The sequence below is a fragment of the Saccopteryx bilineata genome, chromosome 4 (genome assembly GCF_036850765.1).
Source record: "Saccopteryx bilineata isolate mSacBil1 chromosome 4, mSacBil1_pri_phased_curated, whole genome shotgun sequence".
NCBI lineage: Eukaryota > Metazoa > Chordata > Mammalia > Chiroptera > Emballonuridae > Saccopteryx > Saccopteryx bilineata.
Window position 1 is genome coordinate 244,428,216 of NC_089493.1, and position 17,848 is coordinate 244,446,063.

Below are 17,848 nucleotides of genomic sequence, written 5' to 3' on the forward strand. Positions count from 1 at the left end.
AAAATTGTTAATCACACAGGTTTGGTAGAAAACTCCTTGAAGCCCTGGCCGGTTGGCTCAGCGGTAGAGTGTCAGCCTGGTGTGCAGAAGTCCCGGGTTCGATTCCCGGCCAGGGCACACAGGAGAGGTGCCCATTTGCCTCTCCACCCCTCCCCCTCTCCTTCCTCTCTGTCTCTCTCTTCCCTTCCTGCAGCAAGGCTCCATTGGAGCAAAGATGGCCCGGGTGCTGGGGATGGCTCTGTGGCCTCTGCCTCAGGCACTAGAGTGGCTCTGGATGCAACAGAGCGACGCCCCAGAGGGGCAGAGCATCGCCCCCTGGTGGGCATGCTGGGTGGATCCCAGTTGGGCACATGCAGGAGTCTGTCTGACTGCCTCTCCGTTTCCAGCTTTGGAAAAATGAAAAAGAAAAAAAAACAAAAAAAAACAAAACCAAAAAAAAAAAAGAAAACTCCTTGAAACAATCTGGACCTGATGCTTTTTTAATTTATTTTTTGGTAAAAAGTCCTTTAAATATTTGTTTCTTCTATAATTAGTTTGTTTTAAATTTCTGTATCTACTAAGGTAAAATTTGGCAATTTGCATTTTTCTTAAGTTATTTTTAAATTTATTATGTAAAATAGTCAAAGTAGTTTCAAAATTTTTAAAATTTTCCTATTTTATGGTTATTTCTCCCATGTTCTTTAAATTTTTGTTTTCTTTTTTTCTTGAGTAAGTTGGCTAGTGGTTTGTCTACCTTATTCTCCTCTCTTCCCCACTTTTTACTAATTCCTTTCCTTCTGCTTTCCTCCAGTTCACTTTTTTCTCCAATTTTTAGGAGTTGATAGTTTAATTTTCAGCTTTTCCCATTGTATCGGTAGAGTTCCAAATACTATATATTTCCTATCATAACTGATTTTAAAAACATACTTGGTTTTCATCAGTCTTGTGGTCATGACTTTCTGGTATGCCTTCATTATCTATGGCAGGGGTCCCCAAACTACTGGACCTCATGCGGCCCCCTGAGGCCATTTATCCAGCCCCTGCTGCACTTCCAGAAGGGGCACCTCTTTCATTGGTGGTCAGTGAGAGGAGCATAGTTCCCATTGAAATACTGGTCAGTTTGTTGATTTAAATTTACTTGTTCTTTATTTTAAATATTGTATTTGTTCGTGTTTTGTTTTTTTACTTTAAAATAAGATATGTGCAGTGTGCATAGGGATTTGTTCATAGTTTTTTTTATAGTCCGGCCCTCCAACGGTCTGAGGGACAGTGAACTGGCTCCCTGTGTAAAAAGTTTGGGGACCCCTGATCTATGGGGATATTGTTCTGTCTGCTTAGACTTATTTCCTATAACTTTTAATGGGCTTTGACTGTAATCCTTTTCAGTTGTTCATTTAAAAAAAGAAAGTTTTCCTTATTTTTAGTTGGGAGGGTGATTACTTTTCTCAGATCCATGGCCCTAACACTCCCTTATTATTTTTACAAAGTGATTTAAAAGATTATATATGTCTATATATCATCTGTTTGCTGGCCTTCCTTCCAAATATTTTTCTGGACTTTCTCTTCTTTGTCCTATTGTACTTGACATGTCTAATTTGGATTCTAATTCTAGCAGTTTCTACTCAGTGCTAGGCTTTGTTTCATTACTTTTATTTTTTAAAATACATTTATTTATTGATTTAGAGAGCAAAACATTGACTTGTTGTTCCACTTACTTATGCCCATCATTGGTTGATTCTCCTAGGTGCCCTGACCGGGAATTGAATCTGCAACCTTGGCGTAGCAGGACAATGCTCTAACCCACTGAGCTACCTGGCCAGGGCTGTGTCATTACTTTTAAGTATACATGACAGGGCCCAGATTGCTCTAGCACAACCATCACGCCTTCGTAATTTGCTGTAACACTCACCTGAAAATGGGAACTTGTAGAACCCCTCCCAGTTTCAGCTTCTGCTCTCAGACTGGTCCGCTGCACTTTCTAGTGAGACACTGTGGGCGGTGTTTCATTCTCCCATTCTCAAGGCTGTCTGAAACCACTGCCTGCCTTCCACTTCCCCCATACAGATGCTGAAACCACGTGTCAGTGATTTGCCTTCACTTGGACATTCCCGTTCATGGGGAAACCTTGTCATTTAGTTTTTAGAATAGGTTCTGAGGCTACCCTAACTATACTGCTGCCATCATTTTCTCCGAGTTCAAACTCTGTGAGACCTCTATGGTAGAAAAGGGGTTTCAATAACATGGTGGTTATGACAGAAATTATAATTAGGAATTTACTGTATTTCAGGTATTATGCTAAATACTTTTTACATATTATCTCATTTAATCCTGAAACAACCATGTGAGTTGGATTCTCTGCCCTCCCTCACTTGATCAGTGGGGAAGTTAGGGTCCAAGATCACACTGCTGAACTGGCACCGCTGAGATTTAGACCAATCATCTGACTCCAGAGGACCTCTTTAGTAAACTGACTCTTAAATGTTATCAGGTCCAACAGTTTTCAAGCTATGTACCACTGTAAGCAAAACTTCTATTTGAATTTAAATAGTTATAAGTAACTATTTAAATAACCAATAAAAATGTATACATATTACAAGTCAAATCTAAAAATACTGTAGATAATAAATAGGTTGAACTGTATTGCATGACCTGATTAACATTAACCTTGTTTTTTTTTTTTTTGAAGATGCTCAAAACAAAGCTTTTTCTACTATCTTCTAAAAATACCACATATTAGAGGTGGGGGTACAACATAGGGAATAAAGTTGAAATTTTGGATTTCGTATTTCTTTTCATTATATCACCACTGCTGAAAAACAAAGTATACATGTAAAATATTATAATTTACTAGTAAGTAATTTTCGTGTAAATAACTATTTAGAAGTTCGGAATAGTTTCTCCATAATTCCCACTAACCTGATATTTTTTTGGTCAATATGCTGCTGTGGAATGTGATAATCACCAGTTCATACAGTTTTACAAGAAGGCTTCTCACAAGTATATCAGTTAGAATGACATTAAAACTTATAATCTTATGCAATTAAATTATACAAGGAGTCAGAAAATATTTAATAGTTTTATGAATACTTTTACCTTGGAATTCTCTTTCATTTATGAATACAGTTACTGTTACTTTCTTACCTTCCAACACTAACGGCGATTAAGGAAAAAAAGTTTGGGTTCTGCATATAGTTCTAAAGCTATTACTCAGACAGTATTTTATCCTCCGATGGCTGAAAGATAACATAGTTTGAGACATGGATGTCTTAATTTGCATGAATTTAAACAAAAGAAACTCATAGAAGAATAACATCTGTTGTTAAACTTATTTTTCCCCCATCATCAAAAATAGCTATTATTTCTAATTAAAAAAAATTGACACTGACAAACTGAAGTTTAAAACTAATCACACAAATAATATTATGAGTCACTTCTCAAAGTATATACTAGCTTTTCTTTTGTTTGGGAAGGACTGTTATTTTAAGTTACTTTTTTTCCTTCAATTTAGAAAAAAAATTAAAATGTTAAATATTACTACACCTAAACAGTGATACTAGTAATTTAATTCTTAAACTGATACATGGAGAACAAATAATTCAACATTATCACCAAAACTTTAACTTACAATTTAGCTCCTCTAGTGAAGCATTTTCCTTCTCTATCTCAGGACTAGTTTTATATCTTTGAATGTCGAGCAAGAGTGATTGATGTGATTTACAGATGAACTGATCACTACTAACAAGATGCATTTTTACACTACCATCTTTACAATTAGCAAGCTCACAAAATAAAAAATACAAAAGAAAAAGAACAAAAGCAAAACCCCAGTCTTTAATTCCTAAATAGTACATTTCCCTCCCAGATACCTAAAAATATAAAAATATAAGTGACCACATATGGAGCTAAACTATTAAGTTTACTTGAATGGTCCTGCTTTTTAATTACATTTTTACTTATTAAATTTGAAAATATTAGAAAATTATCAGTTTGAAATTAGAGCAGCTAAAATACGGGGCAACTAATTAAAAAGAAAAAAATCCAAGTGGCTAAAAATAACTCAGTTATAAAAGTACAAGGATAATTTATAAAGTCATGTATCTCAGAAAAATAAACGAAAGCACTAAATAGCTTTCCTTCCAGATAATAAATACTGTTTTCTACCCATAAAGAAAAAAAAATGCAACTAATGATTTGAGATTAAAATCAAGTTTAGTCAGCCCAGCAACATCTAAATAAATGACCTGCACAGCACAAAACTTTTCCATTCAGAAACACATACAGTTAAATTACTTTCCCCTTAGTTACATAATAGTCTTCTTAAAACAATCTCCCTTTAGAAAATTACTGATTTAGTTAAGCATACTCATTCTTACTATGAAGTTAATTTCATTTGTATAGGCTGCACAAGTTTAATTGGCACACACTTAAGACAAAATAAATCTTCTTTTTAAAAATTATAGGACCATTTGTTTTCAAAGAATAATCCCAGTTACTTAATTCATTAAAGCAATTTTCCACCATCAGCAGTCAAGCATTTTAAATGATCACTAAGTGTTCACCCAAAGATTATCAATGCTATGTGAATTGTAAACTTGTTTTGAAGATTTGTGTCCATTTTATAATATGATACAATTTGTAAGGAAGAGTTTTAAAAAAGATGACCTACATACATACAGTTAATTTTCCTCAAAGAACTTCTTAGAAATACAGTATAAACATTTAAGAACCACAGCAGAGTCCACTGTGGTTCAAACGTCAAAGATTTTCTTGAAACCCACTACAAATACTGGCTCAAGACCATATCCCAATGTGACACCTGCACAAAATCTGATTGTAAGACTCTACCTCTTAAAAAAAGAGAGCACACTTGGTTATACATGGCTTTTAACCTTGAGCTACAGTTAAGCTACAAATTCCCCTGACCTCCCAATCTAAAGTCAGTCATGTGGAGAGGTGCACATTCTCTGAGCATTGTTTAGAGTCCTCAGTTTTCCAGCTCTGATGGAGATCTCGAAGGCGTTCAGAAGTCCGTGTGCTTACATTCAGGGCAGGATGAACTTTACAAATTCCACTTTCCTCCATTAGTGACAGGCCACAAATCCCAAAGTATGCATGCAAAGCATCTGAAAATGAGACATTTTTATCACAATAGGCATTCTGATTTGTACATGCTAAAAATACTTTACTTACATATCTACCAGCCCATTACTACATTAAAAATAATTTTAGAAAAATTCTAAATATAGTTTTTAAAATACTTGCTTTCACAGTCTCAAACACCAATTTTTTTAAAAATCAGATGGTATTTTATTCAAGACAATAATATTAACAAAGGAAAACAGTTCCTAGCTGAAGAAGTGACATTTCTAACATCCTTTGTGAGTAAAGGCCAAAAAGGAGGAGTAGGAGTAATATAAAAAGGTTTCTGGCCCTGGCTGGTTGGCTCAGTGGTAGAGTGTTGACCCAGTGGGTAGAAGTCCTGGGTTCGATTCCCGGCCAGGGCACACAGGATAGGCGCCCATCTGCTTCTCCAGCCTTTCCCCTCTCCTTTTTCTTTCTCTCTTCCCCTCCTGCAGCCAAGGCTCCATTGGAGCAAAGTTGGCCCGGGCGCTGAGGATGGTTCCATGGCCTCCACCTCAGGCGCTAGAATGGCTCTGGTTGCAACAGAGGAACAGCCTAGATGGGCAGAGCATCGCCCCCAGGTGGGCATGCTGGGTGGATCCCGGTCAGCTGCATGCAGGAGTCTGTCTCTTTGCCTCCCTGCTTCTCACTTCAGACAAATATAAAAAATAAATAAATAAAAAGAAAAAAGAGGTTTCCTACTTTGCTTACTACAGAATATGGAAGCAAGGTCTTTATTATCATAAAATAAAACTCTGAATCTAGGCAGCAGTTCCCTTCCCTGCTAAGTTTTACTTCTGATAGTTTCTAAACCATACACTATCCTAATATTGTGTTAAATGAAAGGCACTTAAGCAAAATAATCCATTCTGAAATGCTGTACCAAATTTAATTTTCCAGTTTAGGGTAATGTCAGTCATTCTTAAATATTTGTCCTGACAATAAAAACAAGCTTACATTCTATTTGGCTATAATAATGTCAGTGTTCACACAACAATTCTTCTACACTAGTCTCCCATCTTTCAGGGGTCAGCAACCCTCTTCCATTAAAGTGACCACTGAAATCACATAGCTGTTGCCTGCTGGAGATCCTTATATGGACTTCTGAAGAGCTCTGAGCTCTGCAGTTATGGGAACACTACAAAAGCAGGCTTTGTAGCAGTAACATTTTTTTTTCTATTTTGATCTGGCCATTATTTAGGACCTTAAGAGCTGTTAAAGTTCAAAACATCTTACCAAGTCAGACTTGGCCAAATGAATTAAAGAAAAAGTTTTACTTACACAAGTATTTACTTTTCAAAACAGGAATGACAAATAATTTTGCTTACTTCATATTATCTGAAAAAGTTATTTCACTAATGGAGGCCCATGTTAATCCCTTTCTTTGTCTTTTCAGAGATAGTTTAGATTTCTTCTGGTTCATTTTCCTCTAATTTTCAAACTACAAAAAATATTTTTTATTTTCCCTGTACTATTATATATGTTCCTTGCAGTTATTATAACATTATAAAATACACAAGGCAACATTAAATTTTACTATCTAGAAACAGGGAAACTTATCTGGAAAAAAATGCAGTAGAAAGAGAAACAAAATAAATCCAGAATAATGTAAAATAGGGCCTTACACTTTTCAGTTAATTTAAAAATAAACTTATTTTTTTTCTCAAAAGGATTTTTGTAAAATCCAATGAACCAGCAGTTGATTTTTTCAAATCTCAAATAGTTTAAAAAGACCTCCTTATCTGTATGTGGTAATGTTTTCAAGCACTTTAGATGTTGAAAAAATATATTTTCTTCATAAAAAACATTCTTTTTTTAAGTTTCCTCTGTAAGTGCATATGAAATCTCTTGGTGTCAAATCTAATACTAGATTTACTAGAACCTCAAATAAGCTAATTTTAGGTTCACTAAATGATTCTTATCAAGGCTCTAGGAACAGGTCTCTCCACATCAGTTTAATTCATCATACAAAGACTTTCTATGCTCTATAGCAGTGGTAGTCAACCTGGTCCTTACCGCCCACTAGTGGGCATTCCAGCTTTCATGGTGGGTGATAGCAGAGCAACTAAAGTATAAATAAAAAGAGAGATTTAATTATAGTAAGTTGTTTTATAAAGATTTATTCTGCCAAACTTAGCAAAAATCCGACATAAAGTACTTGGTAAGTAATTATTATTATATGCTTTAACTTGCTGTAACTCTGCTTTATAAATTTTATAAAGTAAAGTTACTTCCCTACTTTATAAATCACTATTACTGTAGAACCGTCGGTGGTTAGAAAATTTTACTACTAACAGAGATACAAAAGTGGGCGGTAGGTATAAAAAGGTTGACTACTTCTGCTCTATAGTATACAGGCTCTGAAGACACTGTAACATATCTATAAAAAGGTATTCCATCCAAGTATTCACACAAATGTTAAAGTTAGAAACTGATCTTGCAAAGAAAAAGCTTCAAGAATTTTCTTTTAAAAAAGCTATTGCAATACTCAAAATATATTTCAAGTATGTTTATGCAAGAAATACTTTCCAAGAGATTGTCATTTCCCTATTCCCATTTGTTAAGAGTACCACGCACTGATTGAAAACAATAAAATCAAGACCAAAATAATTGTTTCCTTGAGTCACTTTTCTAACATTATGGCTACACGTTAAAGATACCACAAATTTTTAATATTATATTGCTTTCAAAATTAAAAGCAATGCACACTTTTTTTCTAAAAAAAATATTTTGCATGAAAATACAAGTAAGCATGGATGTGATAAAATATTCCTGCTCATTTCAGGTACAAAAATACAATTTCTTGAACCCCTAATTTATATTTTGATTCAAGTAAATATTCCAATTGTAGCAGTTCTACGATAGGCGATGAATTGAAGAGTTCTAGAGACTAATAATAAAAACTCTGATTCCACTGCATTGCTGCAAAAACAGTCATCTCTTGAATCTAGTTTCATATATTTATAGCTAATAATTTGTCAACTTGCTTATTAAAAATGTCAGTGTTACAAATTATTTTTAACAAACTCTCAAACTGATCTTTTGGAGAGCTATATATATATTCATTTTGCTGGAGGTAAAAACATAAGGGGCAGGGGCCAGTAGCCTGAAGAATGAACTAGAGGTGGGATAGGAGCCAAATCCCAGAAGGACTTTGTGTGCCATGCCAAAGGACTATGAGTGCTGGGCAAGCCTTTGACTTTTAAAAACAGATTTAATAGAAGAGTTTAGATTAGAGATTCTCAATCCTTTCTGCATCAGAGATCCCTCTGAGAGTCTATAAAAAGCTTTGGTAATCTCCTCTCATCTAAGTGTACACACACACACAGAGTCCATATGAGGGGGACGAGATTAGAGGCAGGCAGACTAATGATAAGACCTCTGCAGAATCCCAGGCTTCGACTGGGACTTAGTGCCACTCAAGTTTTGGAGTCAGGTGGAGCATGGAGATAAATTCAGCTGTAGGAAGGTCTGAAGGGCTGGAAGATGGCACCTGTGTAGTACCTGAGCAGGTAGTTTTATATTCGAGTATGCAGCTTGTATTAAGGTCTGTCTAGGTTTGGGAAATAGCAGAATTATCCACATATTTTGAAAAAATGTCATTATTAATATAAATCTTTCAATATATATATATTTTTTTATAATTTTATTTTTTTAATGGGGTGACATCAATAAATCAGGATACATATATTCAAAGATAACAAGTCCAGGTTATCTTGTCATTCAATTATGTTGCATACCCACCACCCAAAGTCAGATTGTCCTCTGTCACCTTCTATCTTGTTTTCTTTGTGCCCCTCCCCACCCCCTATCCCTCTCCCATTCCCCCCTCCCCCCCGTAACCACCACACTCTTATCAATGTCTCTTAGTTTCACTATTATGTCCCACCTACGTATGGAATAATACAGTTCCTGTTTTTTTCTGATTTACTTATTTCGCTTCGTATCATGTTATCAAGATCCCACCATTTTGCTGTAAATGTTCCGATGTCATCATTTCTTATGGCTGAGTAGTATTCCATAGTGTATATGGGCCACATCTTCTTTATCCAGTCATCTATTGATGGGCTTTTTGGTTGTTTCCATGTCCTGGCCACTATGAACAATGCTGCAATAAACATGGGGCTGCATGTGTCTTTACGTATCAATGTTTCTGAGTTTTGGGGATATATACCCAGTAGAGGGATTGCTGGGTCATAAGGTAGTTCTATTTGCAGTTTTTTGAGGAACCACCATACTTTCTTCCATAATGGTTGTACTACTTTACATTCCCACCAACAGTGTATGAGGGTTCCTTTTTCTCCACAGCCTCTCCAACATTTGCTATTACCTGACTTGCTAATAACAGCTAATCGAACAGGTGTGAGGTGGTATCTCATTGCCGTTTTGATTTGCATTTCTCTAATAGCTAAAGAAGATGAGCATCTTTTCATATATCTGTTGGCCATTTGTATTTCTTCCTGGGAGAAGTGTCTATTCATATCCTCTTCCCATTTTTTTATTGGATTGTTTGTTTGTTTGTTGTTGAGTTTTATGAGTTCTTTGTATATTTTGGATATTAGGCCCTTATCTGAGCTGTTGTTTGAAAATATCATTTCCCATTTAGTTGGCTTTCTGTTTATTTTGTTATCAGTTTCTCTTGCTGAGCAAAAACTTCTTAGTCTGATGTAGTCCCATTCATTAATTTTTGCCTTCACTTCTCTTGCCATTGGAGTCAAATTCATAAAATGCTCTTTAAAACCCAGGTCCATGAGTTGAGTACCTATGTCTTCTTCTATGTACTTAATTGTTTCAGGTCTTATGTTTAGATCTTTGATCCATTTTGAGTCAATATTTCTAAAAACCCATTTAAAAGTACTTATAAAATACAAGAATCCTTTGCTCTTCACATCTATACCATTCCTCAGTTTGGAAAAATATGGAATATTATAATTGCCTGAATTGCTTGGGTCCCTGAGTTTTAGTGAATAGTGAAAGTTCATCCAAAAAAATTTTAACACAAACCTGCCAAAATTAGTGAACAAAAATTTGAACAGTGAGGGATACCTGGATTTAGGATTTGAGATTTTTTATTTAATATTTCTGAAAAAAAATAAAAACAGGTTCCCCTTTGGATGAAGAGAAATTTATTCTATATAGCTCAAGTGATAGCTAATAATCCTAAAGACTTTGGATGGACCAAATGATTCTCTAATTTGGACAAGACTTATATCTGCCTTATTGCTTCAAATAAAATAAAACACTGCTAAGTAAAATATTTGGAAAAAAACACAAACTATACCAATACATCTTGATAATCAAACCCTTCCCTTATACCTCCAACACCCTAAATCTACCCTAAATTTAACAATTTACTTTTTAAAAACCATTTAATGTAAGTTTACAACTATGGCTAAATTTTCTATCATATCCTCTTTCTGACAAAGATGCTTGAAGCTTTAGTCAAGAAATAAACAAAAGAAGAGTTGTTCTGGATTCACACAAAGAATAATTACCTGGATGACTGTCGGGCCACTTGGCAAACCCCCCTACAAGGCGATCTTGAGTTGATAAGATGTAATTCCTGTTTTTCTCAAAGTTAGTGTATTGGAAAATTTTCAGAAGCTGAAACGACATGACAAATATAAATTTGTTGACGTAAAATTTTTATATCAACCCTGGGCTCAATTATCAGAGCAAGCATCTGGAGACTTGAGCACTTCAAAGTAGTCAACCACATTATCTTTTTTTTTTTTTTTAATTTTTTTTTTATTTATTCATTTTTAGAGAGGAGAGAGAGAGGCAGAGAGAGAGAGACAGAGAGAGAGAAGAGGGGAGGAGCTGGAAGCATCAACTCCCATATGTGCCTTGACCAGGCAAGCCCAGGGTTTCGAACCGGCAACCTCAGCATTTCCAGGTCGACGCTTTATCCACTGTGCCACCACAGGTCAGGCACATTATCTTTTTTATTAATTTATCAAATCTACTCTCCTGATTTCTTGACACACTCACCGTTTCTTTTTATAAAAAATTTTTATTGATTGATTTTAGAGAGAGAAAAGGGTGAGGGAAAGGGGAAGTGAGAGAATGGGGGAGTGAGAGAATGGGGGAGAGGGGGAAAGAGAGAGAGAGAGAGAAACATAGAACTGTTTCTATATGTGTCCTGACCAATCGGCAATCTCTGTGTATGGGGCAACACTAACCAACTGAGCTATCTAGCCGGGGCCTGTTTCCTTCTTTTGAACCATGCCCACTTAATCTCTTTGCGTCACATTTAGCTAGGTTCAAGACACAACTTCTCCAATCTGTTCAATTTTTTCAATTATTTTAAAAAGCACAATTTTATTTACCCTTATTCTCACTTTTATGATAAGCTTTTGTGCTGTTAAGATACAAATGGTAGTAACTAAAACAAAATATTTCAAAAAAGAGCAACAAAAATTATTAAACAGATGCTAGACAAAGTTTTGAGTGTAGTACAAATAATTATGACTTTAATTAGGAAAGATAAAAGGTGAGACAAATATGATTTGAGCATAAAATTATACAGCTTAAAGATTTAGGACATGTATTATGTATTTTTCCTTTAAGATCCCATTAATTAGAAAAAAATAAAGGAGAAATCAAAATGTAAAGAGAAGGGGGTGGTGAGCAGTAGTCAAGAGAGTTTAAAAAATTTCTGTAAAAAAAACAGTTGAAAGTGTCTTAATGACTCGAGCACAAGAAATATCAGTGATTAATAAAAAATCATAATTTCTCAAAAAGAAAAACAAAATCAACAAAACAGCTTTGGTACTAACAAACTTATTCATTTTGACTTAATTAATGGGCTATATGGCCCTGACTGGTTTGCTCAGTGGATAGAGCATCTGCCTGGCATGCAGATGTCCTGAGTTCGATCCCTGGCCAGGGCACACTTGAAAAGCAACCATCTGCTTCTCTATCCCTCTCTCCTCCTTCTTTCTCTCTCTTTCTTCCCCTCCAGCAGCCATGGGTCAACTGATTCAAGTGTCAACCCGGGTGCTGAGGATAGCTCAGTTGGTCCAAGCGTGTCAGCTTCAGATGCTGATGATAGCTTGGTTGGTCTGAGCATCGGCCCCAGACGGGGTTTGCCAGGTGGATCCCAGTTGGGGCACATGTGGGAGTCTATCTCCCCTCCTCTCACTTAAAAAAAAAATTAGTAGAATAGGCCTTGGCTGGTTGGCTCAGTGGTAGAGCATTGACCCAACATGTGGAAGTCCCAGGTTTAATTCCTGGTCAGGGCACACAGAGAAGCGATCATCTACTTCTTCCTCTCCTTTCTCTTTCTCTCACTCTCTCTTCCCCTCCCACAGCCATGGATTGATTGATTCAACACTGAGGATGGCTCCACAGAGCCTCTGCCACAGGCACTAAAAGTAGGTCGTTTGCAAGCATCGGCCCTAGATGGGCAGAGCTTTGGTCTCAGACAGGGGTTAGGGCACATGAAGGAGCCTGTCTCTCTATCTCTGCTTCTCTCACTTAAAAATAATAAAAATATTAATTAATAGACTATAAAGAAAGACTCTTTAGAATCCTGATGCTGGAAACATTTTCCATCAAGTGGCACATGGTTCATTACATGACACTATAATTGGTTCAGCAAAAAAAAAAGTCAGCCATTTATAAGCATTTTTAAGATTTTAATTCTTGTGGATAAATTTGAATAATATAATGATTTCTTGTCTCATCACCTTTAGACATTATCTTTAATGACCAACTATGAAAAAGGAAAATTAAGCCTCTCTTTTTTCAGCAACTTGTTACTAGTTCTGTGTATGTGTAGGGTTTGTTTGTTTGAAATTGTAAAGAGCTCCAAATAAAACAATCGAAAAAAATAAAGTTAGAAGACTCAAACATCCTGACTTAAAACTTACAATAAAGCTACAGTAATTAAAACAGTATAGGCGGCTGGTGACGTCACGGAAATGGTGCTGTGAGAAGCGCGTCCGACAGCTCTCCCCTAAATCACAACAAATTTATCAACTAGAAACAGAAAAATTTATCCTCGGAGCATTCCGGAGTTCCACACAAACTGAAAGCAAAAGGACTGTTATCACTTGAATCTGGGAGACGAGGGTGTGGAGGAAGCTACCGCAGCGAGGCTCATTCAAGCCGCGAGGGAGTGCGCCTGCGTGCTATCAATAAGACCACCCTCAGATGCCAATAAGAAAGAGGAAATCGAATATTATGGATACAAAAGAAAGAGAGGTAACACAAATAGATGTGGAAAAATCTATGGAGAAAAGACTTAACATATTGGAAGCCTTGGAGCTAAATGACAGAGAATTTAAAATAGAAATCTTAAAAATACTCAGAGATATACAAGAAAACACAGAAAGGCAATATAGGGAGATCAGAAAACAACTCAATGAACACAAAGAATATATTACCAAGGAAATTGAAACTATAAAAACAAATCAAACAGAAATGAAAAACTCAATTCACGAGCTGAAAAACGAGGTAACAAGCTTAGCTAACAGAACAGCCCAGATTGAAGATAGGATTAGTGAAATAGAAGACAAACAACTTGAGGCACAACAGAGAGAAGAAGAAAGAGACTCAAAAATAATAAAAAACGAGAAAGCCCTACAGGAATTGTCTGACTCCATCAGAAAGAATAACATAAGAATAATAGGTATATCAGAGGGAGAAGAGAAAGAAAATGGAATGGAGAATATACTCAAACAAATAATAGACGAGAACTTCCCAAGCCTGTGGAAGGAACTAAAGCCTCAAATTCAAGAAGCAAACAGAACACCAAGTTTTCTTAACCCCAACAAACCCACTCCAAGGCACATCATAATAAAGATGACACAAACCAATGACAAAGAAAAAATTCTCAAGGCAGCCAGGGAAAAGAAGAGTACAACATATAAAGGAAGGCCTATTAGATTATCATCAGATTTCTCAGCAGAAACTCTACAAGCTAGAAGAGAGTGGACCCCAATATTTAAAGCCCTGAAAGAGAGGAACTTTCAGCCAAGAATACTATACCCATCAAAGCTATCCTTCAAGTATGAAGGAGATATAAAAACATTCACAAATACAGAAAAGATGAGAGAATTTATCAACAGAAAGCCCCCACTCCAGGAAATACTAAGGGGGGTTTTCCAACCAGATTCAAAGAACAAAAGAAAACAACACCACAAGTAACAGCTCCACCAAGTACACAATAAGACCAAACTTAAACTGTGACAACAAAGGAAAAAAAGGGGGGAGAGGATGGAGATTAACAGTAGCAAAGGATGATGAAGTGCAGAAATACTTATAAGATAGGGTACTACAATCAATATGGTAGGTACCCTTTTCATTACTTAATGGTAACCACCCTTAAAAAAACCACCACAAAAACACTTGACTTAAAAAAGGTAGCAACAGAGGAAAGAAGTATGGAACACAAACAAACAAAAACAAATGATAGAAAAACAAAAGAGAAGAATCAAACTAGATACAAAACTAACAGAAAGCAATTTATAAAATGGCAGTAGGGAACCCACAAGTGTCAATAATTACACTAAATGTAAATGGATTAAACTTACCAATAAAAAGACACAGAGTAGCAGAATGGATTAAAAAAGAAAATCCAACTATATACTGCCTACAAGAAACACATCTAAGCAACAAGGATAAAAACAAATTCAAAGTGAAAGGCTGGATAACAATACTCCAAGCAAACAACACCCCAAAAAAAAGCAGGCGTAGCAATACTCATATCTAATAATGCTGACTACAAGACAGAAAAAGTACTCAGAGACAAAAATGGTCATTTCATAATGATTAAGGGGAAGTTGAATCAAGAAGACATAACAATCCTTAATATATATGCACCAAACCAAGGAGCACCAAAATATATAAGACAGCTACTTATTGACCTTAAAACAAAAACTAACAAAAATACAATCATACTTGGAGACCTCAATACACCGCTGACGGCTCTAGATCGGTCATCCAAACAGAGAATCAATAAAGATATAGTGGCCTTAAACGAAATACTAGAACACCTGGATATGATAGACATCTACAGGACACTTCATCCCAAAGCGACAGAGTATACATTTTTCTCTAGTGTACATGGAACATTCTCAAGAATTGACCATATGTTGGGCCACAAAGACAATATCAGCAAATTTAGAAAAATTGAAATTGTACCAAGCATATTTTCTGATCATAAAGCCTTGAAACTAGAATTGAACTGCAAAAAAGAGGGGGAAAAACCCACAAAAATGTGGAAACTAAACAACATACTTCTAAAAAATGAATGGGTCAAAGAAGAAATAAGCGCAGAAATCAAGATATATACAGACAAATGAAAATGAAAATACGACATATCAGAATCTCTGGGATGCAGCAAAAGCAGTAATAAGAGGAAAGTTCCTATCACTTCAGGCCTATATGAACAAACAAGAGAGAGCCCAAGTAAACCACTTAACTTCACACCTTAAGGAACTAGAAAAAGAAGAACAAAGACAACCCAAAACCAGCCGAAGAAAGGAGATAATAAAAATCAGAGCAGAAATAAATGAAATAGAGAACAGAAAAACTATAGAAAAAATCAATAAAACAAGGAGCTGGTTCTTTGAAAAGATCAACAAAATTGACAAACCCTTGGCAAGACTCACCAAGGAAAAAAGACACAGGACTCAAATAAATAAAATCCAAAATGAAAGAGGAGAGATCACCACAGACATCATAGAAATACAAAGAATTATTGTAGAATACTATGAAAAATTATATGCCACCAAATACAACAACCTAGAAGAAATGGATAAATTCCTAGAACAATACAACCTTCCTAGACTGAGTCATGAAGAAGCAGAAAGCCTAAACAGACCAATCAGCAGGGAGGAAATAGAAAAAACTATTAAAAATCTCCCCAAAAATAAAAGTCCAGGCCCAGACGGTTATACTAGTGAATTCTATCAAACATTCAAAGAAGACTTGGTTCCCATTCTACTCAAAGTCTTCCAAAAAATTGAAGAAGAAGCAATACTTCCAAACACATTTTATGAGGCCAACATAACCCTCATACCAAAACCTGGCAAGGATGGCACAAAGAAAGAAAACTACAGACCAATATCTCTAATGAATACAGATGCTAAAATACTAAACAAAATACTGGCAAACCGAATACAACAACATATTAAAAAAATAATACATCATGATCAAGTGGGATTCATCCCAGAATCTCAAGGATGGTTCAACATACGCAAAACGGTTAACGTAATACACCATATCAACAAAACAAAGAACAAAAACCACATGATCTTATCAATAGATGCAGAAAAGGCTTTCGATAAAATACAACACAATTTTATGTTTAAGACTCTCAACAAAATGGGTATAGAAGGAAAATATCTCAACATGATAAAGGCCATATATGATAAACCATCAGCCAACATCCTATTAAACGGCATAAAACTGAGGACTTTCTACCTTAAATCAGGAACAAGACAGGGTTGTCCACTCTCTCCACTCTTATTCAACGTGGTGCTAGAAGTTCTGGCCAGAGCAATCAGACAAGACAAAGAAATAAAAGGCATCCATATCGGAAAAGAAGAAGTAAAGCTATCACTTTTTGCTGATGATATGATCCTATACATCGAAAACCCGAAGGACTCCACAAAAAGATTATTAGAAACAATAAACCAATACAGTAAGGTCGCAGGATACAAAATTAACATACAAAAGTCCATAGCCCTTCTATATGCCAACAATGAAATATTAGAAAACGAACTCAAAAAAATAATCCCCTTCACGATTGCAACAAAAAAAATAAAATACCTAGGAATAAACATAACAAAGAACGTAAAGGACCTATATAATGAAAATTACAAAGCACTGTTAAGGGAAATCGAAAAAGATACAATGAGATGGAAAAATATTCCTTGTTCTTGGATAGGAAGAATAAATATAATCAAAATGGCCATATTACCCAAAGCAATATACAAATTTAATGCAATTCCCATCAAAATCCCTATGAGATTTCTTAAAGAAATGGAACAAAAAATCATCAGATTTATATGGAACTATAAAAACCCCCGAATAGCCAAAACAATCCTAAGGAAAAAGAATGAAGCTGGGGGCATTACAATACCTGACTTTAAACTATATTATAGGGCCACGATAATCAAAACAGCATGGTATTGGCAAAAAAATAGACACTCAGACCAATGGAACAGAATAGAAAGCCCAGAAATAAAACCACATATATATGGTCAAATAATCTTTGATAAAGGGGCCAACAACACACAATGGAGAAAAGAAAGCCTCTTCAACAAATGGTGTTGGGAAAACTGGAAAGCCACATGCAAAAGAATGAAACTCGACTACAGCCTGTCCCCGTGTACTAAAATTAATTCAAAATGGATCAAAGACCTAAATATAAGACCTGAAACAATAAAGTACATAGAAGAAGACATAGGTACTAAAATCATGGACCTGGGTTTTAAAGAACATTTTATGAACTTGACTCCAATGGCAAGAGAAGTGAAGGCAAAGATAAATGAATGGGACTACATCAGAATTAAAAGTTTTTGCTCAGCAAGAGAAACTGATATCAAAATAAACAGACAGCCAACTATATGGGAACTGATATTTTCAAACGACAGCTCAGATAAGGGCCTAATATCCAAAATTTACAAAGAACTCAAAAAACTCAACAACAAACAAACAAACAATCCAATAAAAAAATGGGAAGAGGACATGAACAGACACTTCTCCCAGGAAGAGATACAAATGGCCAACAGAT

The 17,848-nt window shown here is 35.6% G+C and overlaps 1 protein-coding gene across 1 annotated transcript in view; it reads right to left on the reverse strand.

The window, feature by feature from the left end:
- Nucleotides 1–3,042: 3,042 nt before the first annotated feature.
- PGGT1B (protein geranylgeranyltransferase type I subunit beta) overlaps nt 3,043–17,848 on the reverse strand; it is a 63,882-nt gene continuing 49,076 nt past the window's right edge. Inside the window, exons 8-9 of the mRNA XM_066274092.1 lie at nt 10,596–10,704; nt 3,043–5,102 (exon numbers count right to left, since the gene is read on the reverse strand). Coding sequence (XP_066130189.1) covers nt 4,921–5,102; nt 10,596–10,704 — 291 coding nt within the window. The 3' untranslated portion in view covers nt 3,043–4,920. The remainder of the gene's footprint in view (nt 5,103–10,595; nt 10,705–17,848) is intronic.